Source organism: Phocoena phocoena, chromosome 16, assembly GCF_963924675.1.
Source record: "Phocoena phocoena chromosome 16, mPhoPho1.1, whole genome shotgun sequence".
NCBI lineage: Eukaryota > Metazoa > Chordata > Mammalia > Artiodactyla > Phocoenidae > Phocoena > Phocoena phocoena.
Genome location: NC_089234.1, coordinates 1,778,558 through 1,802,403, shown reverse-complemented (window position 1 = coordinate 1,802,403; position 23,846 = coordinate 1,778,558). Strand labels below are relative to the sequence as shown.

At 53.3% G+C, this 23,846-nt stretch overlaps 1 protein-coding gene across 1 annotated transcript in view; it reads right to left on the bottom strand.

Moving 5' to 3' along the window:
* Positions 1-23,846, bottom strand: part of TCERG1L (transcription elongation regulator 1 like) — a 204,739-nt gene that overhangs the window by 48,736 nt on the left and 132,157 nt on the right. Inside the window, exons 6-8 of the mRNA XM_065894682.1 lie at positions 19,035-19,116; positions 15,376-15,464; positions 4,977-5,131 (exon numbers count right to left, since the gene is read on the bottom strand). Coding sequence (XP_065750754.1) covers positions 4,977-5,131; positions 15,376-15,464; positions 19,035-19,116 — 326 coding nt within the window. The remainder of the gene's footprint in view (positions 1-4,976; positions 5,132-15,375; positions 15,465-19,034; positions 19,117-23,846) is intronic.

Sequence of the window (23,846 nt, the reverse complement as noted above, 5' to 3'; positions counted from 1 at the left end):
CACATCTCGCCCCCCCCCCCCCCCCCCCCCCCCCGCCAAAGCTCACCTCCTCCCCGCCCCAGCCCCGCTTCCTATCCTCCTCATCCACTGGGAGGAGACGAAAGGCAGGAGAGAGGGGCTGGGAGACACTCCTCCTAATCTCTGTCCCCGCCTGCCTCCTGTCTCCCCCACCCCAGAGGATGGGCCCACAGGCGTTTCATCTGATCGCCCTCTGATACACCCCACCAGACTGCACCAAACCCTCCCAGCAGAAGGGACGGAACCCCGCTGTGGACGGTGCAGGTGACCAGGCAGCAGGTGCCTCAGCTAGACTGCAGGAAGATTTCTACCTCAGACAAAAAAAGAGGTCTCCTGCCATTTCAGTCAACGAAGAATGTTTGTTTGACCGCTGACAAGCCATGAGCCACAGCAGCTGTCCTGACGGTGGGCCCTGAGGGGACTTCAGGATGGAGAAAAGCAGGATCTGGCCCTAGATAGCTGAGATGCACAGCTAAGGAATGATTTCAAGGAGCCCAGACTCTGGGATCTTCCCACAGAAAAGCACCAGGATCATTAACTTGAGATGTCTGGTTTTTGTGATTAGCTGTAATCTTTGACGTTCCATTAAATGTGTGTGTCGTTTTTGTTTTTCCTCGACAAAACCTCCTACATACCCTGGCTCCTTCCCTGGCCTCTTTGGAGCAGATCCTCAGAGCCATCTGAGAGGCTGTCCCCCTGGCTTTTAGTCCTCAGTAGGTCCCCGAATAAAACGTTAACTCACAACTTTCAGTTTTCCTTCAGTCTACACTACCCATCGCTCAGAAGAGAGGTCTTTGGTGGTGCAGGTAAATACAGTGGAAGAACTGAGCCTCTAAGAGATTTGAGAAATGCTGAAGCTGGCGGAAAAACACACATGGGTATGGTACCCTCCACGCTGAAAAACCTGTGGCAGCCCCGAGAACATCAGGACATAGAACGGAGGCGGGGTGAAGGCGGTACTTCTCGTTTCACGTTAGCTCCACAGGCCCTTATTCCCAACTAACAGTGTGTCTGCTAGAGACACAAAGAGTCTGGATGTGCTGCAAGGTAATTAGGAAATAATTCAGGCCTTCATCTGAACGTCTCAGCAATGAAAACAGAATGCAGAAAAGGGCGGCTTTGCCCTGAGTTGCCGAATGATGAACCGCTTAGGACTTTTGGCCCCTCTGTATCCTTTTCCCCGTAGTTGTCTGACACCCTTAGCTCTCCCTTCCACAGCTGACATTCCTAGTACACACACACACACACGCACACACACACACGCACGCCCCTTCAAACCTACTAGCAGTTAAACGTGGCAGCGATTTTGTCAAATTCATTTATTTCATTTGTCTATTGAAAAATAATCAGTATCAACTGGAATGTTTAATGCTTCCATTTCAGGAGAGAAACAGGCTTCAATACTCAAATCTATAATGACTCATAGTTGAACAAAACGTGAAAAACAAAATTCTCCACCGAGAACAATCTCTTCTAGAGCTAGTTCTTATAATAATTAGGGTCAAATCATTGGATGAGTCATGACGGATGACCAGCCAGGGAAAAACGCCCCTTGCTGGTGGCCTGAGGTCATCCACTCTGCCTGCTCTTTGCTAATCAGTCCTCCAGAAATACTTCCTGTCCTCTTTCGCAGCAAACAGAACAATTGAGGTGAGTGGCTCTCAGGAAATTAGAAGTAATGCATTTAAATGCCAATTCTACTCTGCAACAGCAAGTTGAGAATTGAGGTCATTTGCATATCTTTAAGATTCAGGTTAAAATACACTGGTTTAAGGCAGTGTCTTCCTCTTTTTATAAGAGTACGTAAGGTTAAAGCTCATTTTGTAACTGCTCGTAACGCACATCTATCTACCTAGAGTAGTTAAGGGGCTGCCATTATAAAGGCGGCAGACAAAATGACTTGATATAGGCCATTGGACCAACATCTAAGCCAGTAGAAGCCTCAAGGTTACAAATCCATGGAAACGCTAAGGAGGACCAGTCTTGGCAGCTGGCTGGGCTTTACCTGTCGCCCATCAGGTAATTTGCTTTCTCTGCCTCTGCACCTTCACTAGGTCAGCCTTCCCAGGCTCTAACCACGTCCAGTTTGGTGCTGCGGGATTGGAATCGATTTTTGCTCAAATGAACCCTTCGCGTTTCTGACATGCCTGTTACTCTTTTAACGCTGTCTTCCACGTACAGTCCTCACAAGCCTCGAAAGGGCAGAAGACTCAGTGGGGGACTCTGCAGACCCCTCTCTGCTCTCGCAGCCCTGACTCGACTTGGTCCAGAGGAGAGAAACAGGCCAGCAACTGTATACTGACCGCTAATGAGTGCCTTCCTTTCTCATTCCTTCCAGGCCTTGGGAAAGAAAAAGAAACAGCACCCAATTATCTCCAAGAATGACAGCTGAAGAAAGGAGCAAGGAATCTGCCTGCATTGTTTGCGTCTACCAAGAAAAGAAACATCATGGCTATGACAAACTGCACCCAGGGCTTCCCTGGTGGCGCAGTGGTTGAGAGTCCACCTGCCGATGCAGGGGACGCGGGTTCGTGCCCTGGCCCGGGAGGATCCCACATGCCGCGGAGCGGCTGGGCCCGTGAGCCATGGCCGCTGAGCCTGCGCGTCCGGAGCCTGTGCTCCGCAGCGGGAGAGGCCGCGACAGTGAGAGGCCCGCGTACCGCAAGAAACAAAACAAACTGCACCCGACTGTCCTTGAGGTTTGTAGGTCTCAGGACACCCCCTCCCAGGGTGTGCTGTTCTCTCTTGCCCCAGAGTGAGGGCCTTGGGGTATGGGTGTCTGCGAGGGGTTTGGGGTTCAAGCCTCCACTCAGCATGCAAAGCATCCCTTTTAAAAATGGATGCCACTGAATCAAAGGAGGAAACAAAATCACAAACCCAATTCTTACTGTCCCTGAGCACAGCTCAGTGTTACAGACTCAGTTGGATGTGCACCTAGAACGTTCCTTCTTCTCCACAGCAGCTGACCTGAGTTGACTCTTGGCAGCAGGTGGGGTGGCGGGTACGGGGGTTTACTCTTTATCTTAAGTGGGGGGGCCTATTAACCGTGTCAATCTCTCCATCCGAGCAAACTGCTACCAGCTTTGCAAGAGCAACCTTTGCCATGTCTTTCAGCACTGATAAAAGTGTTAAAACTTTTACGATACCTTTTCCTAAATTTCCATTCAAATACCTCTGGCTCTCACTAAAAATGGGGGCTGGTCTCTGTCATCTGTGTTAGCCCCACCCGAGGCAGAATCAAAAATATCACTGCAAACCCAACAAAACACCCACAAAAATAAAACAAACACTTCTTCAAGGGGTCAAGATCCTATTTCCAGGCCTTTCAGCCAAGCTCTGCGGGTCAGTCAGGGAGAACCGCTGATCTCAAGTTTCCCCAGTGAAGCCAGTACTGTTTCAACCCCTGTGCTCAGGGAGTGGGCCTTTCCCAACACAGCAGCTGATTAAAAATGTACGAGATCTAATCGGAAAGGATCCTTTCTGAAAATGTTAAGTGTTCTCCTCTGACTCTTGGGGAAACGAGATTTGCTGGGGCATCATCGGGAACAGTTAGCGCTCTGCAAGCATCTGATTCCTCTACAGCTGAGAAGAATCTTTCTCCTCTCCACATGCACTTCCATAGAAATCAAGCATCCCTTCAAATAAGGAACGGATGGATTTCATACAAAGCTCTGAAGTGGGTGTGTGAGGAGGAAGGGTTACGTGCTCCCATTCGTGACATGTGGTCTCAAGGGGCATTCCTATGACACTTGGAACAAAAATTAAATGCTGGAGAAAAAAAACCAAACAGGAATTAGTACATCAAAATGAGCACCATGCGTGAGCTTGAAAGGTGAGACTTTTCTGCATTTTCTAAAATGTTTAACCAGTACACACTAATTTGATAGTAGAAAACAGATTTTAAAAGCAAAAAAAAAAAAAAGTTAAATGCAGGCTAATGTCTGTGCCGGAAAGGAAGTTTTGAGTGGCTGACAGATGAGAGGGCTTCCCCAGGTTAGTAACTTCGTGCGAAAAGAAAGTCATTAGAGAAATGCAAATCAGAACTACAGTGAGGTATCACCTCACACCAGTCAGAATGGCCATCATCAGAAAATCTACAAACAACAGATGCTGGAGAGGGTGTGGAGAAAAGGGAACCCTCCTGCACTGTCGGTGGGAATGTAAATTGATGCAGCCGCTGTGGAGAACAGTATGGAGGTTCCTTAAAAAACTTCAAATAGAACTACCATAGGACCCAGCAATCCCACTACTAGGCATATACCCTGAGAAAACCGTAATTCAAAAAGAGTCATGTACCACAATGTTCATTGCAGCACTATTTACAATAGCCAGGTCATGGAAGCAACCTAAATGCCCACTGACAGACGAATGGATAAAGAAGACGGGGTACATATATACAATGGAATATTACTCAGCCATAAAAAGGAATGAAATTGGGTCATTTGTAGAGACGTAGATGGACCTAGAGACTGTCATACAGAGTGAAGTAAGTCAGAAAGAGAAAAAAAATATTGTATATTAATGAATTTATGTGAAATCTAGAAAAATGGTACAGATGAACCAGTTTGCAAGGCAGAAATAGAGATGTAGAGAACAAACGTATGGACACCAAGGGGGGAAAGTGGGGGCAGGGGGTGGGATGAACTGGGAGATTGGGATTGACATATATACACTAACATGGATAAAATAGATAACTAATAAGAACCTGCTGTATACAAAATAAATTAATTAAATTAAATTTAAAAAAAGAAAGCCAGAGCCTCCCCCTTGGAAGGATCAGTGTCTCTGCAGAAAGCACCATAAAAACTTAATGACTAAATTCTGAAACAGGGACCACGATTCCTTCAAAGTCAATTGCCAGCATAACCTGGAGAGTCATGCTTTCCTCTCATGCTCATTGGGAACGTACAGTTTAGAATCTTATAAAACTGGGTTCACAGGGCCCGTCTCTTAGTTACTTGTTGCTGCCTCCAGCTTGCGCTTGTGGGGAGGGTCTTCGATGATCCTGTTGAGGTCCCCGCGGTTTCTCAAGTCCATCGGCTTCTCCCAGACGGACAGCTGCATCGTCGGGTTGAAGAAGAAAACCCGGTCATCGCCCGTCCAGACCACACACCTGTGTGAATCGAGAAACTCCTCTAAGTTTCCCTCAAAGACCCTTGGCATGAGCCCTACCTCAAAAAGCCCTTCAGGGCTGAAATCCACACATTTGCAAAGATTATTTACGCAAAGTATGACCGATAGTAGCGATGTCTGGCTTTCAGGGTGATTTACAGATATTTCTCATATGTCATCTCATTTGATTCACAGGCAGACATCGTCCTCACCTTCATTTCACCGGTAAGGACACCAGAGTTCAGAGAAGTGAGCGGCTTAGCCGGACCCCAGGAGGTCTGAGCTCTTCCTGTAGGCCAGCTCTCTCCTTTTAGCGGAATTCCCGCTCCGGCCCTGGATCCAGGGACCGAGTAACATGGAGCGTGGTGCCCGGTAAACCTCCCACACAGGCGGGCAGCTCACCCCTCTCCGGCAGAGAACTAGCAAATGGGCTGCTCGAGTCAGCTCAGCCCTGGTTTGTTTCTAGAAGAGCAGGGAATTAAGCTTTGTGTTTTCACGTGTAGGATTCTAAAATCTCCGAAAGGAGTAGTATGCAATTTTAAGACCTCTTATCTGTGAAAGGTTACCAGGGAGGAGAAAAAGATTACAAAGGAAAAATAGCGAAGAAAAGAAAAACAAAAGAAAGGAAAAGCTTCCTTCCTAAGGAAGATGTCTGTAACGTGGGAATGCACACAGAAATTCGGATTTGGCCTCAATGTATCCCAACAAACAAGGCCAGTTAAGGCCACCAGACTGGCCTCTGGCTGTGTCCTGTGACCAGTCTTGCGATGGTGCAGAGAAATGAGCTCTGTACCTGTTTCTGGTCTGGGCCTTCCAGAAGATTCCTCTTGGGCAAGGCCTCTCCCCCTCCTGGACCTCAGCTTCCCCCAGTGACCTCTGAGGGCCCCGAAAGCTACAGGACTCTCCTCGGGCTCCTCAGAAGCTGCGGGAAGGGGCGGGACAAGTCCACGTGACCTGAAACTCTCTGATCTTTGATTACTCTCTGGGGGGAGACCGATCAGGGACACTTCTGGGCAGTGCCAGGGCTCCCAGCAACCAGCTCCGGCCTTACCAGACAGACACACATGGGTGTCTGCCCTCTCTCTGCATCTGAGCCAGCACAAGCCACTCTGCTTCCCAAAGAGAAAATCATTTCCACCCATGAATCTCCATGCTCAGCCCAGACGGCCACTTCCCATGGGCCGGACAGAGGGTTCAGGGGATGAGCCTCATGTTAGGGAAACTCTGTACAGACCAGGTTCCTTCGTAGAAATGACCTTGAGATGGTCTGTCTGATTTACTACCCGGCCAGGCCAGGTTCATGGGAGTGGTGGACCGAATAATGGCCCTGAAGAGGTCCACATCTGATTCCCTAGAACCTCTGAATGTTACCTTACATGGCAAAAGAGACCTCGCAGATGTGATTAAGTTAGTATCTTGAGATGGGGTGAGTAGCCTGGACTGTCCAGGTGGGTTCAGTGTCATCACACGGTCCTCATAAGAGAAAGGGGGGGGGTCCGAGTCAGAGAAGGTGTGAGGACAGAAGCAGAAGTAAGACAGACAGACAGGCAGACACACGCACACACCTGGGGTGGGTGGGTAGAGGGAGAGAGAGATTGGAAGATGCTCCACTGCTGGCCTTGAAGTTAGAGGAAAGGGCTAAGGAATGCCGATGCTTCTAGAAGCTGGGAAGGCCTGGAACAGATCCTTGCCTGGAGCTTCCGGAGGGAACCAGCCCTGCCCACACCTGGATTCAGCTCCGTGGGGTCCGTGTTGGATTCTGACCTCCAGAGCAATGAGATGACAGATTTGTGGAGAAGAAATCTCTGTCTATGGTAGACTACCCAGCGCGCTTCACCTCCGGCCCCTCTCCGTCCTGGGTGCCAGCATCCGGGCCTGCATCCCTCCAGCAGTGACCCAGACCCCAGCACTGTGCCCACAGCATTGGCCTCTGCTGGCCTGGTCAGCCAGGTGGAAGGCCACGACCCGCCTCTTCGGTGGACACACCCTCCAGCTCTAGACCTGCCCTTGACCTTCAGGTGATCTTGAGAGCCACCCTCACCCTCTGTGGCCTTTGTTCCATCATCTGCATAGGCAGGGGTTGGAATGGAGATTTGTGTTGTTCTGACGTGCTCACCGCTGCGGGAAAATTCAGGCAAGACACGAGGGTCCCGCCTTTATTAGATGTTGGGCGGCTCATGGGCCCACAGGGGCTGGAAGTCGAGGGGCAACGCTGGCAAACTGGACTAGATCCCTGCCTATGGATTGGATCCCCCCCAGCCCCAGCGAGCCCAGGCAGGGGACAGGTAACCTCTCGGGGCCTGGAGGAAGCTGCGTGTCTTCTGGTGCAGAACTCAGCTGGCATAAGACGTTTTTATTGAGCGTAAAGCTGCAGGCAATTATGCTGTGCTGTAGGTTATGTGTAGCTCCACCCCTGAGTGAATGTCAAGTAAGAGGCGAGCAGACCAGCAGCAGCACAGGGGTGATGGCAGGTCCCACCCGGGCACCTCCCTACCTGTTGAGCGCATCAAATCAGGTTTGTCTGGGGCACAAAGGCAGCTGCCCACTCGCCCACATTCAGCCTTCTGAAGCCTTCTTTGGCTGGGCTGTGGCTGGAAAGATTTGCTCCAAGACCAAAGCTCCTGGCAGCCACCAGGCTCCGTTTGTAACAGTCTGGCTTGAATTTTTTTTTTTTCACAATGTTTGACTTCACTTGGCCTGAGTGAAAACTTCTAGAAGCATCTTTGGCTCCCTGCATCCCTGTCTATACACTTAAAAATTTAAGAGCTGCTGTGTGGACCCCAGGAACCCTGACCTCACTTGTAGGACAACGTAGCTCTGCAGCTGATACACCTGACAGGTACCGCTGTCCTGGCAGGAAGTCATCCTGTCCCCACCACCCATACACACACAAACACGCACACACCATAGAGTTGGGCTTCACAGCCCAGCCCCCAGCAGCCTCATGCCCAGAGCCGACTGGTCTATTCCCTCCTCTAAGAGTCATAGAGGGGAGCTGGGGGCGGGGGGCGTGCATGCAGGAGCCCAAGGGCGTGGAGACCTGCCTTCCAGGACGGCTGTCTCTCTGTGTCTCAACACCTCAGACAGTGAATTCAGCCTCCTGGGCCTCAGTGGGCGAGGCTCTAGCCCCAGGTGATTTCTTAAATTCCTTCTGACTTGTATTCTAGCTTCTATTCTTGTCTCCTAATTTTCCAGTTCGGTCCAGGGCCCCAGTCATGGTCAAGTCGGTGCCCTCCCCGTGGATCAACCTTATGGGCAGGCGCACCCACCCCCAGCCCCCTGAGCTGGTCTGCCCTGGGCTACGGAAAGTCGTGCTCAGTGGGTCATTGCCTCACCTGGAGACCATGCCCACCCCAGGGCCGCCTCCCCTAACAGCCAGGGGGTGAAAGCATGTGACAAATCCAGGTGTTCATGGCCCAAGGCACCCAAGGCTTGGCCTCCAGCTGAGACCACATCCTCGCTTAGCCCAGCCCCCTCCTGCCCTGCGTCCCCACTGCCCCCTCCCTGGAAATCATTCCTCAGGTAACTGATAACTCACAGGCACCCAGAGCGCTGTCCCAGGTGCTGCTTGGGGACCCCGACTCAGGATAGACCCCAAAGGTGAGGAAGGACTAAGTATTCAGGAAGACCTTCCGAAAGCAAGGCAGCGGGTGGTGCCTGGGACGGGCCACCCTCCCCCACCAGCTCCCTCTTCCCTAAAGACCTGCACTCTGGGTTTTCAAAGATGAGACCTGGTCCCACCAGACCCGGTACCGCCATCGCTACAGCAGCGGAAGGACCCAGGGAGCGATGCGGCTGCTGAGAAAGTGCAGTCAACTAGGATCTGCCCACGTGGGGAAGTCCGGGGCATGTGACTCCGTCCCACAGGGGACAGGGTATTTCAGCAAGAATTACTGAGGAGCCGGCAGCCTTGGACGCAGAGGCAGGGAGGTGGTCATGCATCCACGGGCGCAGAGAGAGCAGCCCCGGGCCAACCCCACAAAGGCTGTGAGAGACCAGCCTCAGCACACCCCAGTCCTCCCACTGGCTCTGGGGGGCGTCCTGAGGTCCTGGAGCCGGGGGCCTGCCGGACATGAGAAGGTTCTGGTCAGCAGGGGCAGGGCCTGGGTAATAAGCAGCAGCTGGAAGTGGGTGAGTGAAGGTGTCCCGGCCCCTGGCTGCGGGGAACGGGCCCCGTCCTGTGCTGCTGTGGGGTGAAGAGCGACGGGGTTTCAACTTTCGGCCCAGGCAGATGCTGCCAGACGTCACCTCCACCTGATGCTGGGCTGAGGGCAGACGGCTCAGCTGGGCAGGTGTCCTTCCCCGAAGAATCGGATACACTCAGACACAGGGAAACATGGGCGCCAAAAAGTCCCCCTGACGCGAGGCCCCACATGTTCTTTATCAGGTGGACACAGTCCGGCATCTCAGTTTCCTGGGTACCTGCCCCTCTGGCTCCAAGCCTGGCTATTAAGAAAGAAGCTTTCCACTGGGGGACTAACTTGGGCCAATTCTCCCCCGATGCTGGATGGGTCTGTGTTGTACCTTTGCCGCCTCGGGGACGCACTGACTCTAAGCGCCCGGGGCTGCGTCCACGGATGCCCACACCACACCTTCATCGCAGGGAAGAGCCAGTGCCCAGGGCCACAGTGTAGGAAACATTCACAACCTCCTACTTTCACCACCCACTGAGCCTCTCCAGCGAGGGAAGAGAGGAGCTAATTAGGGACTTAATAGGGGATTATTACCTGGGAGATAGAGGAGTGGCAACAATTAGCCACTATCTAGGCTACATCCTATCTAGGCTACAAAAAACCCAGTTCCTGTGCCGCAGGGACACGTGTGGGACTGAAGCAAGGAGCTGGTGGCCAGGTAAATAAACATGATTCCCCAAGAGAAATCTGCTTATCCACTTGTTATGGTTGGTCTCAACTAGACCAAGTCAGCTGTGACATGCAAAATTAATTTTATGTGTCGTTTTATGCACATTTTAAGTAATACGTATACGTTCCTCTGCTTTAATCACCGCTGTAAACTTCTGGATGGTTGCCATAGTCCCTCTTCTCTTTAGCTGTCCGCAGATCCCAGAGGACATAATTAGTGCACCAGAGTTAGTTAGGTCCGGTACAAAGCATCCATACTTAGCAGCCCTATTATATGAAGATCTGGATTTTAGCACATGGAATCGGGGATTGCTGCTTTGTCATACAAAAGGATCCCTGCACTCATTTTCACATTGCAAATCCAGATGTCTATGGGTTCTGCAAGATGGAAGTCATCTTTGCTTCTCTCTCCAAGCGTCCATCTCAGCCCAGTGGGGAGAGGGGTACATGCCTTGCCACCCCCGACAGAGACACCCCTAGGTCCCTCTCTGCACCTGTTGCTTGCCCCCAAGCGCCCTGTCCCAGGAGGAGTGTCCCATCTGCAGGACATTCACTGGGTCACATCCCCAGGGCTGAGGTCTCTGAGCTGAAAAGGCAGCACCTCTCTGTCCTTTGCTCTCTGTTCCTTTCCTCACTCTGCCCACCTTTGTCCCTGGGAAAGGGCTGACCTGGAAGGACTGAGCAGCCCCGGCTTCACGGGGCAGGTTGGGTGAGGCACACTGGGTCCGCAGACACGAAGATTCGAGGAAGAGAGAGTAGAAACCCCGCTCCCACTTTCCCTCCTGGGATATCGTGATTTATGCCCAGACGTGTGTATCTGGTCCCCGTCCCCGTTTCTGCACAGAGCTCCTAAACTCTTCCCAAGTGAGGAGGAAGGAGGGGTCGAGGTGGAAGGAGCGTCTTCTTACTCACATCCCAGGCTCCTTCCTCCATGCCCGAGTTCATGTCAGTGAGGGACTCTGGGAAGGTCCCTAAGGAAGGGGGCTGGTGACCAGGGGACCAAGCCTGTGATTAGAAGGTGGGACATTTCTGTCCCCTCCCCAACCTCTGGGGAGGGGAGAGGGGCTGGAGGTTGAGTCAGTCACCACCGACCAATGATTTAATCAACCGTGCCTATGGGATGAAGCCCCCATAAAACCCCACAAGGACTGGAGAGCTTCCAGGTTGGGGAACATGGGAGATTTGGGGAGTGTGGTGCCTGGAGGGGCCATGGAAGCTCTGGGCCCCTTCCTCATACCTCACCCTGTGCATCTCGTCCATCTGGCTGTTCCCCAGTTGTACCCTTTTATAACAACCTATGACCTAGTAAGTAGACGGTCTTCCTGAGCTCTGTGAGTCGCTCTAGCAAATTAACTGAACACAGAAGGAGGTGCTTCGAACCTCGATTTAGAGCCGGTCGGTCAGAAGCACCGGCGACAGCCTGGACGTTCACTCGGCATCTGAAGGGGGGTACAGTCTTGTGGGTCTGAGCCCTGAACGTGGGGTCTGACAGTGGCAGATGGGTTGACCCGAGGGACACCCGGCGGGCGTGCTGCAGAAGCACTCCATGCGGGTGGACCACGCATCCTGTGTCCGAAGTGAGGTCAAGGTTCAGGGGCTTTGAGAGCACAGGACACACCGGCGTGCTGTTCTTCACCCTCTAAGCCTGGTCTCCAGCTCGGGCACCTCCGGCTGCCGCGCCCACCGACACCAGTGTGCGTTCAGTGACCCGATAACCTGCCGGCTGGAGATGAGGGCAGTGACCAGCCACAGGGACGCCTCGTGTGTGCAGGGGAAGCACCCGCGGGTCCTCAGCTCCCAGCTCGGGACACAGGCGTCTGGAAGGGCCCCAAGACCCTGGCGGTGTGGGAGCTGCCTGGAGGACGGGATCCACCTGTGCCCCTGAAGACCCCACTTGCTTTAACTTCTTTGTGTAGCTCCTGAAAGATGCTGCCTGCCAGCCCTCAGTCATTGACCATGAACTTATGGTCCCATTTTCAAGTGGTGGAGACAGGGGACAGCACAGAAGCGTCAGGCAGCCCTGCGGAGAGAGTGGCCCCCGCAGGAGGTTTGTTCTCACATCAGAACGTCGTCCAGGACCCCAGGCCGTCTTCACGGAACAAACGCCTTCCGGGCGGCCCCATCTCGACCAAGGCCCAGGGCGTCCAGGAGAATCCGCCTTCAGTGACAGTCACAGTGTTTCCTCCTCTGCTGTTACATCAACCAGCCGTTGCCCTCAACCAGGCAGAGAATGTGCGGGGGACCCGCTGCGGAGTCCAGCTTCCTCATCCCGGGGGTCTCTCACTGCAGGGAAGTTTGAGCGCTGGCTTCCCCGCCGGCCTAAGAGGCCAAGATGGGGGTCGGCACGGCGGGAGTGGGCCCGGAGTTTGACCGGCTGGGGACCTCCATGGAGAGGACGCACCATCAAGGGAAGAACACGGTGACTTCGGACACAGAGAGGCACTCCGGGCGCTCGGCCGTGAGAGGTGGAGACCCACTCGGTGGAGACAGCCGAGCCCTCCCGTGGCCCTGCCCCCTCCTCTGGTCACCACAGCCTCTGACAGCACCTGGGGACCCGCCAGGATCCCTGGACTCACTGACTCTTACAGACCCAGTCACCTCCCCCAGTCTCCGCAGCGCACTGTCACGTGGACGCCCCACTGTGAATCCCTGCTTACCAGAGAGCTGAAGGCAGCGGGTCCCTGGCATGTTCTCAGTCTGGGCGAGGGCTTCCTTACACACATGGGTGAACTCAAGCTTCCTGGCCTGCGATGGCCGGCAGGGACGACGGGTGGAGGAGGCAGTGCTTTGGCCTCCCGCACCTCCAGGAGGTCTCTCTGTCCTTCGTCTCCTGAGGACCTGGCTGACCCCAGGCACAGGCTGACGACTAGCCCACTCCCTGGACGGGGTCGTGGTGGGTGACCCGAGCTCACTGGGTGCAACAGGTGCAGCCCCCAGGGCAGAAGAGCTCTTCCCAGAGGCAGATTGCGGTCACGCAGGGTGTGTCCTCACCAAGGCTTCCGTGGGTGCAACACCAAGGTTAAGGGCGCGTCAGACCACACTGCACACAGCCTCCCCCAGTCGGGAGGGAGGGAGGCTGCAGTAGAAGCCGGTCTGGTGCCGCCCCTACGCCCCCCTGCTCCCTGCGAGGTCCAGGTCCCTCTTCCACTTTTCAGGGGATGCACAGACCCAGCCTCCCAGGTGTGGGGTTTTTTACACACTGGCACCCTCTACCCCGGGCTGCTCAGTGAGGCCGGGCAGCCTCGCTCAGGTGGGACTGAGTCAGGAAGGCAGGGAAATAGGGGAGCAGAGGTGGGAAAGATGCCCAGGTCCGGCCGGCGGGCCTAACTCCCACTCAGAAAGCGCACCACGGCCTCGTCTGAAAGTCCGGACCGCGGCCTGGACACGCCTGCCCTGTGGCACGACTCCCTCGTGCAGTGTGACAGCCTGTGAGTCAGGAGAGGATAGCTCCCTCCATGGCTGCCTCTCGGGCCGGAAGCCTGATTAATAATTCAAGGCAAAGGACCCACACAGAGGGGCAGCGGCAGACGAGGACGGTGTGACTCCGGGATCTCAGGAAGCATTTTGTGCTGTAACACAGTACTGTTGAGGAACTGACACCACAGCTTCCACAGTCAGAAGCTTCTAGCGCCCAGGGTCGTGTCTTCTCCCCAGTTATAATCCCCAAGGGCAGCATCACGTACACAGTCACAGGGCTACGCGCCCGCACTGAATTTATTCTCACCCCCGGTACGATTTGTGGCAAAGTGAGCTGGCCTTAGAAACACATGTGAGGAGTCTGGTTACAGAAGACCCCAAACAGCATTCGTGGCGTCATAAAAAATAAATAGTTTAATTTTGTTTTGTCCCCCATTCGGTTCCTGGCACAAGCCCTTGGAATTAGCTAAGTGATTGAGGGTCTTTTTTTACTCATAAGGAGCCCCTCTGAGCACACTCGAGTTTGCTCCCATGCCCCATGTGGTGACTCTTGGAGGACGGGGCTGGGCCCGGAAGGACCCGCTACGAGTCGAGAGGGTTGGTTTGTGGCCTCACCTCACGCCCTCTAGGAGGGGAGAGGGCGTGCCTAGTAATAAGACGTCCATAAAACCTCCTTCAGGTCAGAGAGGCTGAACATGGTGACCACATTGGTGTCCTGGGAGGGTGATGCCCCCAAGAGGGAATGGGGGCCCTGAGACCCCTCCCACACCTTGCCCTGTGCCTCTCTTCCGCCTGGCTGTTCCTGTGTTGTGTCCTTATAATAAAACCGCTATCATAAGTAAATCACTCTTCTAAGTTCTGTGAGTCGTTCTAGCAAATTTTCAAACCGAGGGGAGGTCGTGGGAAGCCCTGAGTTCGCAATCATCTGGGCAGAGACGCCGGCAGCCGGCTGGGTCTGAAGGAGGGGAAGAGGGGTGGGACTGAGCCCTCACTCAGCCTGCGGGGTTTTGTCTAACCCGGGAGTTGGTGTCAGAAACCAACAGAATTAATTGCAGGACACTCTGTAGGCGTTGGAAACACTGTGTCACTAAGTGTTAGCACAGGGAGCCCGGACCCGTGAGGTATCCCCAGGGTGCCGAGCATTTCAGCTGAAGGCAGAGGGCGGGGGGCCCCCGGGTGCCGGCGACACCGACCATTGACCGGCCAGAGGAGAGGGTGCCCCGCCTGTCCAGCTAAGAGCACAGGTTCTCGCAGTGAGCAGGTGACCGGGGCAGGGCTGCAGGGCAGGACAGATGCCAGACGTCACTCAGGACACCATGCAGGGCGAATGCCACAGCCTGGGACCACGGACGGCTGCTGCTTCCGCCCTGATGGTGCATTAAACGATGCCAATGTTCTCTAAATGAGCTGTTCCTCCCAACTGTATCTTGCAATCTAATCTTCAGGTTTTAAAGCTAATTTTACTATAATAACCTTCTTTTCTGCTTCCAAATTACTCCATTATAAAAGGACATTTAAAAAACCAAAGCCAGTGGCTCCCTCGTGGAGGGCGCTTTGAGTGTGGCGTACTCAAAGATCAGGAATCCTCACAGGGCAGCTGCAGAGAGCCAGACACATCTTTAATTAACAGCTATTCAGTTACGCTCTTCTTCGAGTAGAGGGAAAGGCCTTTGAAGCTCAAGGCGTGCTGCCGTCTCTTCAGACACTGCCTTTCACGGATACATATGCAACAACATTACTACTTGAATACATATTTGCACATATACTTGAGCAGGATAACTTATCACTTAAATGCTATTTTTTGGCAGAAGGTGGCCACAGTGTGGAGAGCCGCCTGCCAGGAGCTGCAAGCTAATTTTTTAAAACAGCGTTACCGACGGAGTATGCATTTCTCTCTGGTGACAACAAGCAAATGCTGGATCAGACAGGGCTCCTTCCCACCGCTCCCGGCCTCCGGGCATCTTACCAGGGGGATCCGGGCACCGGGGTGGAGGCCACGGGTCTTGTGCCTTTGGCCGCTCTGTCTTCGCCTGTCACTAGGATCGACGGAGCCTCCTTTCAGTAGAGAGAGAAGGAGAGAACTTTAAAAAAAAAAATTAAACAGTCCTCTTCAATTACAGGCAACCTAGTAAAGAATAACAAGTCTTCTGCAGACAGACCTGCCCACAGTAGCTATTAGATAATGACCTGCTCAGTAGAGCCAGCTAATGGGACCCGGCAGTCACATGAGAATTTAGAATTAATGGCACCACTGACCGTCTTGAGTGATTCAGACTAAGGCTTCCCTCTAATTATCCCAAATTGGCTCAGCTGCCTGCTTTTGTAGAAACAGACACAGGCGGTGGGGGCTGAGAGTTTGCTTCCAGATGCCTTAGTGTCTTGGGGGCAGAAACTCCCACTGGATTCGTCTCTTGAGATGGGCTGACCCAGGGGCTGGAGTCACTCTACGGCCAAACACTGCCTTCAGTGGCAGGGAACCTTGGAGCAGTGAGGGTCCCAGGTGTGGCTGGGCTGGGCCGTCCTGTCCCTTGAAGGCAGGGGAAGTGACAAGCCTGTGTCCTTGCAGTGACTCCCCCCACCCCCTCCTTCTAGAGCATCCATGTGAGGGCAGAGTTCAGGGCGTGTTCTACATTGTACAGGTGACTGTGGTGCACAGTTGGGTTTGAAAATCACTGTCTCTGTCTTCAGGTAGAAAATAAAGAATGTTTGAATATGACATCACCCAGAAGAAAAAGAAGATTATTCCCTAAAGTTAAAAAAAAAAAAAAAAACTATGGCTGGGACACTTGATCATTGTTCATTATGGTCAGAATCTGGAGAGAAACAGAGAGTAGAAAACATGGGCAATTATGATGCCAACATAAACACGGATCCAAGATTCAGATTAACTTATTTAGCTGCATTGATGTACGACATGTATCAGATTTTCTTAAACGAAGGGAAACAGAACCAAACTCCTACAGGTGGAACTGAAAAATTACCATGAGGAATTTTTTTTTTTTAAGTCAGTGCCATCTCAATTTTGGAACAGCTATAAGAAAGAAATGAAACCATAGTTAGCACAATAAATTCTAGTGGTGAGGAAACACTTTTTTTTCTTCTACCAGCTGTTTCCATGGTTTTAATCTCAAATTTAGAACAGTATAATAAAGACTGTGTTCTCTTTCACAAAATCAGGTGAGATTAAAAGACACTAGTGCATAATTATTCAAAGCAGCAGCCAGGTTCTGAGTTGAGAAAGTCAGGAGCGATTAAAGCTCTAGATTCATTCCAAAAAAAATTAAATGTCATCCTAAAATCTGAGGATCTGTTTCTACCATCATCAGTGTCAGTGCTTTATGAGGTAGGGTGGGTGAGGAGACGGTTAGCCATTTGTGGGAATGATTCAAAGTCAAGGATGCCAATGCTGCCACGCCCCATGTGGGCACCGCTGCCAGGCCGGCTGCACAAGGACAGGGCAGTTGCACCAAGAGTCCACGGGCTTGTTCCAGGGCCCCCAAGGGCCACACTGGGACCAGTACTCATTCCCACCATCCCAACCTCCTTTGAAACAGAATCGTTAGCAAGCAAAGTGCTACATTATGAGAGCACTGAAACATAAAATTCAAATATAAAGTTAAAAGATCATCAAGGGTCTATAAGGGTAGGAAAACCCCCCAAACAAGTCACGTGAACTCCGGCAAAACCACAGGCAACGGAGTGAGCCTGCCTCCTGTTCACTCGGGAGTCGAGCCCGCGACATCAGGAGAGAACGGCCAGTGCCGGCAGAGCCGGGCAGAGGGTGGACGGGAAGGGCCGGGATGAAGAGCTCATCTGGACCAGGTCTAGCGCGGCCTCTGCGCAAGGACCATGGGGAACCGCGTCAATTAAAGGTTAGACAGGTAAGATCCATGACATGAGGGGTGATCTCTTTCACGCCTGTCCATCCTGGTCTCTTACTGGGGGCTTCCTGGGGCCCTTCATTCATTGTGACGTACAATTACACTGACTAAATGATTTGTAATTTACGTAATTATCCCTAAGTTCATAAGTTGAGGAACGATCTTTTTGTCGAATTTTGGGGTGGTAGAAAATGTCTTTGTTTCCTGTGAGAAAATAGCATAACTGGGAGTATTCAGAAACAGTTGTGTTAGAAATATATGTGTATATCAAGACCAGCGTTTACATTACTAATCCAAGCAGAAAAACGAGGAGGGATTTTCATTATGAAGCTAACTGAAGAATGAAACCTAATGAGGGGCCTCTGAGTAGTAGATTTCCCCCACTAATTATTCAAGTAAATACGGTGGGACGTGATTTCTGATGGGGACTAACGTTTCAATTTGGCAAAGCTGGGGTTCTCTTGGTAATTCTCACTAATTACCAAGGTCGTCTTCTTGAGATGCACGCTGGTTATGATTTCCTGTTGGTGATAAAAATGGCTAATCATGGGCTTCCCTGGTGGTGCAGTGCCGATGCAGGGGACACGGGTTCATGCCCCGGTCTGGGAAGATCCCACATGCCGCGGAGCGGCTGGACCCGTGAGCCATGGCCGCTGAGCCTGCGCGTCCGGAGCCTGTGCTCCGCAACGGGAGAGGCCACAACGGTAAGAGGCCCGCGTACCGCAAAAAAAAAAAAAAAAAAAAAAGGCTAATCATGGCATAAAACTCCCCTTCCACACTGAAGTAATATAAGTGAATTAGAGGCACAGAGCCCAGAGATAAAGAAAGTAGCTAAAACAGAAGAAAGACGATCTATTTAATAAACATGTAATTCTGACACGGATGTTAATCTCTTATAGAGAAATCCTACATCAGGGAGCAACAGTTTAATTTGCACTAACGTTCATGATCCATTTATACCATTTAGCATCGGCACTAATGATGGGGAGGAAGGCGTGGCCCACAGGTGAGTGTGGGCCCAGGGATGTCACTAACAGGGAACTGGTAGGACAACCAGCGGGAACGGGGACGTAACAGGCTGAGGCAGAGACACACCTGGTAACAGCAAAGGAAGAGAGAATGTTCACACGACACTGGGGCAGGCCAGAGGCCAGCAGCGTAGCTGACAGATCAGACCAGAGGCCAAAGTGCCATCTGTGACTTTCAAAAGCAGCAATAAACGCTGATTTCTTGGTTAGTTGTGGGAAGAGAAATGCATCCAACGCATTCACAGTCTATGAAATGCCGTCTGGTAAACGAGCAAAGGGAAGGACCTGAGACTCTAATGGGTTCAGGAAACACAAACATGTGCTGCTTTTCCTATAACAGTGAAACCAAATGCAGACCGCAGCCTCGCCTGAGGGGCGTCCAAGTGCACGGCCTGGCTGCCCGTGTGCCCGTGCCCGTGCCTGCTGAGATGTGAGGGCGGTGGACCCAGAAGGCCAGGGTCACTACTCCTCTGAGCAGTGCTGGCCAGTGAGCTCTGGACCCGGACCAGGAAGGGAAGGCCGGGCTGCTTCTGCCCGGCTCCTGGATGCCCCTTCCCTTCCTCAGGGCTCTGGAGCCGTCCTGCTGGATCCGGCCCTGTTCCACACAGGGGACTGCAAAGCACCACTGCCGAGAGCCAGGTGGGAAAACAGGGGCGAAGGCCGTGCGGGCCCCGCAGCCCCCAGCCCGGGGTTTCACACCTTCGCAGCCCACTGACCTTGGCTGGTCTGTCTCCCGCCGGGCTCTTCGTCTCCCCGTGCAGCATCAGGGCCGGCGGGCAGGGCGCCCGGCTGTGCTCTCTGCTTTTATCTGCAGGGCCAAAACAACCGTCATTAGCATCTGTTTGTCCTGTCAGTTTGTAAAACTGAACAAGGACAGACAGTGGCTTGGAGAATTCAGAGTGGTGGTGCACACGGTGCGTCCCACGGGAAGCTGTGCCGACTGGTGCTGGCCACGCCTCCACTGCGACTCCACGGTGAGGTCCTGGCAACCCCATCTGAGCCTGCACAGCACTGTCCACGGAGCACTTGGCCACGCACGCATCCTGGACCAGGCCACGTGGGTCACAATGGACGGGACTCAGGTCTCCCTGACAAGGGGGCCAATGTGGGCAACAGAGGCAGGCTTCCGTAGGCTTCAACAGCCAGTGGCCGTGATGGGCCACCCTGAGCCCTGTCCCAACAGGGGCTGGGGGTCCATGCTGGCCAGACTTCCCGTTACCGTTGTTTGCCCATCACTAAAGTGGACTCTGGCCCCCATGGGTGGCCTGCACAGTGCTTTGACTGTGCAGGCAGTGACTGTCTGGGAGGAGGGAGGGGAAAGTGGAAACAACCTGACTCCAGATATGAAAACAGACTGAGGCTTCATCTTATTCAAAGACCTTGCGTAGCCTCAGACGTCTGCGGGCAGTGACGGACAGCAAGATTAACCACGGTGTTAGGAGCAAGGATTAGTAGAAACACCAAGCCACCTAAACACACCAGCCTCGCAAATAGATAAATTCACCGAGGAGACCCTGGAAGGGTCTGGAAGGGATTGCTTGACCTGGAGCTCCTGTCTGTGCAACACAGTTGAGCAGGTCCCAGGGTCTCTCCTTCCCAGTGGAAGGGAGGAGAGAACGATAAGCACCGCTCCGTGTGTGTGCACGTCTGTGTGTTCTCACGACTGTACGTGTGTGTACCTGTGTGTGTGTGCATGCTTGGGCTTGGCTCCCAACTGGGGCCCGGCCATGGTGCCATGGTGGGCATCGGTACCTGGCACCCTAGTGGCTGCAGAGCCAGGTCCAGGCTGCAGGGCAGTCACGCCAGAGCCTGGGTGAGGAAGCAGGCACCCCACTAACAACTGTACCTCAGAGATGCAGCAGTGCCCCAGGGCCAGCTCTGGACCTGGACCAAAAGTCCAGTCCCCACAGAGGTGCTGTGTCTGGACGAGGCAGAAGCACGCGGGAGCCAGCCCTGAGGCCCCGCCTCCACCTGTCACGGACATGGATGGACGGACAGTGGTTGTTAGGACCGCAGCCAGGCTTGCTGTCACTCTGAAGCGTGGCCTGGCCTGCAGGCTCTCCCCAGGGGCCAGCTGGCTGGTCCTGGCTCTTAAAGGGACCTTAGCTCAGGCTGGTGGCAAACAGACCAAGCGTGGACCCCAGACCTTGCGGCTTCCGGCTGCCCTCACATCTCCAAACCGCGTGCGTCTGGAGCCTGGAACGCACATCCCCTTCACACGGGGGCGGTAAGTGTCGACCACTGGGCTCCCGGGCAGCCGTGACCACCACCCAGAGGCTCGCCTTGTGCCTGGCAACACCACTTACAGGGCCATTTCACCATCGGCCTTGGGGAAGGGACTATAAAGCAAACCTCAGTCAACAAACCACACCCTAGCCTCGAGGAATGCGGGTGGTTCCACTGAGTCAACAGTAGATTCTCTGACACCCTGTCCCCATTCGTCCTGCAGAGCCCGGCGTGTCACGAGGTCTAGAGCCGGGGACCCCCGTCTGGGCTTCAGCTCAGGCCCTGATCCCACCAGCCACCAACTCCGTGCCAGACGGGAACAGGGGTTTGCCAGGGGGCATCCGCGGGGCCGCTGCAGCTGAGGAACAGGGTGGGAGGCTGGTGCCCAAGGTGGGCAGAGGGGCTTTGCAAGGATGCCTGGGTGTGGGCAGCCTTAGCAAGAGGTCTACACCGGCCAGAAAAGCGCAAGGGCTTGCGCCGGGGTGGGGGGCACCGAGGAGAGAGCCATGGAGGGTGGTGTCTGAAGAGGCCATCAGAGCAGCTCTTGTGCGAAAGAGAGGCCGGGGACACAGGGACACTGCCTTGCCCAGGAGACCAAGGCTGCAGAACCAACCCAGAGCCGCCCGCAGGACCTGGGATGCTCGACCCCTGCTCTGTGAAGGAGGCCAGAGAACAAAAAGGAAGCTGAACTCTCCCTGCTCCCACCTTGCCTCCCGGCAAGGCCCAAGGAAAGGGGAGAAAAGCTTGAATTTGCAATGAAGTGGAAGGGTCTGGGTTATGACCCTGGGCTCTACTTTCGAACTGCTGGACCGAGACCTGAGCTGTGAGTAGAAATGAGCAGCTTTCCACCACCTGAGCACACGGTCTGGCCTCCTTCCCAGTCCGCACGGGCCGTGCCCGGAGGGAGGGGCTGTGTGCCAATGCGGGGGCTCCGCACAGAAAACAAAGCAATCGGGCGTCACTGGAAATGTGAGGGTCTGCTCACCTCATGCAAATACTACACATCGTAAAAATAGTGCGAGGAAACTGACCGCAAGGCCCTGTGTGCTCATCACAACGCGATTCTCAATGAGGGTAGTCTTGCTTACGTGTATTCCCTCATTATTCGGAGAAAGGATATTAATTTCTTTTTCCTTTATTGAAAACACTTGATCTTTGTAAAACTTAGCTCTTCCAATCTGGCATTTGGGCTACATGCACGGCGCTGCTCGCTGAGACGGCTTCTTTGCAAAGACGGCCCTGATCATCACGCCGAAGGCCCTCACGGCACACGCGCTCCCCAGAGCGCCTGTGACAGACGTTGAGCCTCACCCTGCGCGGCTTCCTTAAGAGCCCACCCCCTCTCACAGCCGTGGCTCGTGCAGCCTTGCTGCTTGGCTGAGCTGGGTCACCCAGATCCCTCTCGTAATAGCCTGGGTCTCCATGTTCGTCCTGGAAGAGCTTATGCTACGTCTCCCCGAGGGCCACTCTGGGGCCCACTCTGACCTGCTTACCCACCCTGTGCTTTGGGCCTCTCCACAAACCCCGATGATGCTGCCATCAGATGCTCCCTTGGGTGTCACAGAGAACTAGTTTGTGGAAGAGAATCAACAAGTCTGAAGACCTGGTGCTGAAGTGCTTAGGGGCGCGCGTGATGCCCTTCCACCCTGTGAGGGGGGCAGGATGGTCAGATCTTTGGGGGTGGTTGGTCTATTGATCAAGCCCAGCCCTGGGAGAGGAAGGGCTCTCAGATAGTTTGCTTTTCCTCCTGGCAGGGCTGAGCGACAAGGAGGCCCAGAAAGGTCGCATGGAAGCCGGGAAGAAGAAAGGGGGCCTGTGTGAAACCTGCACACAATCCACTGAAAACACGTATTTGCTGCCTGTACAGAATCCAGCACAACCCTGGCTGTTTGTGGGGAGAAGTGGGGGGAAGTGGAGGGAGCAATCAGACAGCACCTTCCCTCCAAATGCTGCAGGAGTTGGCGAGGGTGACGGGAGGGGATACACGACAGCCTTCGGAAGGTGAACAGTCGGCAAAACTTGTCCCGCGGAACAAAGGGGACAGAAAAGCCGTGCTCCTCATAGGCGAGACTTAGCCGTGGAAACGTCTAGCTCGGCAATCAATCAACCTCGTTTCCCTAAAAGAAGAGCGAGGTGGGCTTGCTGTGTCCTAATCTGAGGTCAGGGGTCCATGTCAGTTTCCCAGCATGTCACCTCTTGGTCATTAGTCCCCATCTAAGCCACCTGTTCCCTTAGAGTCCCGGGGACATGAAGACTCAAAGTTATCTGGTATCAGGCCTCAGACCAAAGATGGCTCATATACAATGGTAATGGGACAATTACTATACACCCAGAACTATACTGAATAAAGCACTAGGATTGTTTTAAACATCTAAAAGTTGCTTTCTTAATTATTAACATAAAGAACCACTGCAGACGAGTCAAAATTGTCTAACTTGTCAAAAAGATATAAAAATACGTCCGCATCTTTTAATTCAAAAGGTGACTGAAATTCAATCTCATTTTAATCCAATAAATTTTGCCCTCCCTTGGTCTCAGTTTCCTCATCTATAAAATGGACCGATCTCCTAAGTTTCTTCCAATTCTGGGATTCTGAAAGTCAACAGGACATCTGGAACTGCTTGGGGTATATTCCCCCAAAATAGAAGATATAAGCAGTGAACTTGGAGGGCCAGAATAATCTTCTGGTTTCCTGCTGGGGAAGAAGGAAATGGATTAACCCCAAGGAAGAGGGCAGAAGAGACAGCTAACCTTTTCTATCCTGAAAACCAACAGTGGCTTCTGACGAATTTGGAATTAGTGGGGAATCTCCTCTTAGATCAAGGGGACCCCTGATCCATAGATGGTCTGCACCACACGACCCTGATTGTGACCTCCTGGGGGAGCCCATGAGGTTGGGGGGACAGCAGGATGACTTGAGTTCCCTGGTCATTGCAGACCACTGGCCACAATGGGAAGGTTGACAAAGCCAGTCCACACCACTAAACCCCACGTGTGCACAGGCCTCCGGCTGCAAAGACTGGAAGTGAACAGACGGGTCCCTGCCGGGGAATGTGCTCAGAAACAGAGGTTTCTCCCCAGTGACCACCGCCCCCAGTCCTGGAGAAGCCTGTGTAGGACATGGGGTGCTAGGGGCAATCCTGGAGTGCTGGGGTCCCATTTTCTGTGTCTGCCACGATCTAGTGACCCCACTTCCATATCTGAATGTTCTCACCTCCAAGAACCAATAGCATATCACCCACTTAAAGAAATGCCTTAAGGAGAATAATGAATGGTATTTTAATCTTGAATACTGTCTCCTG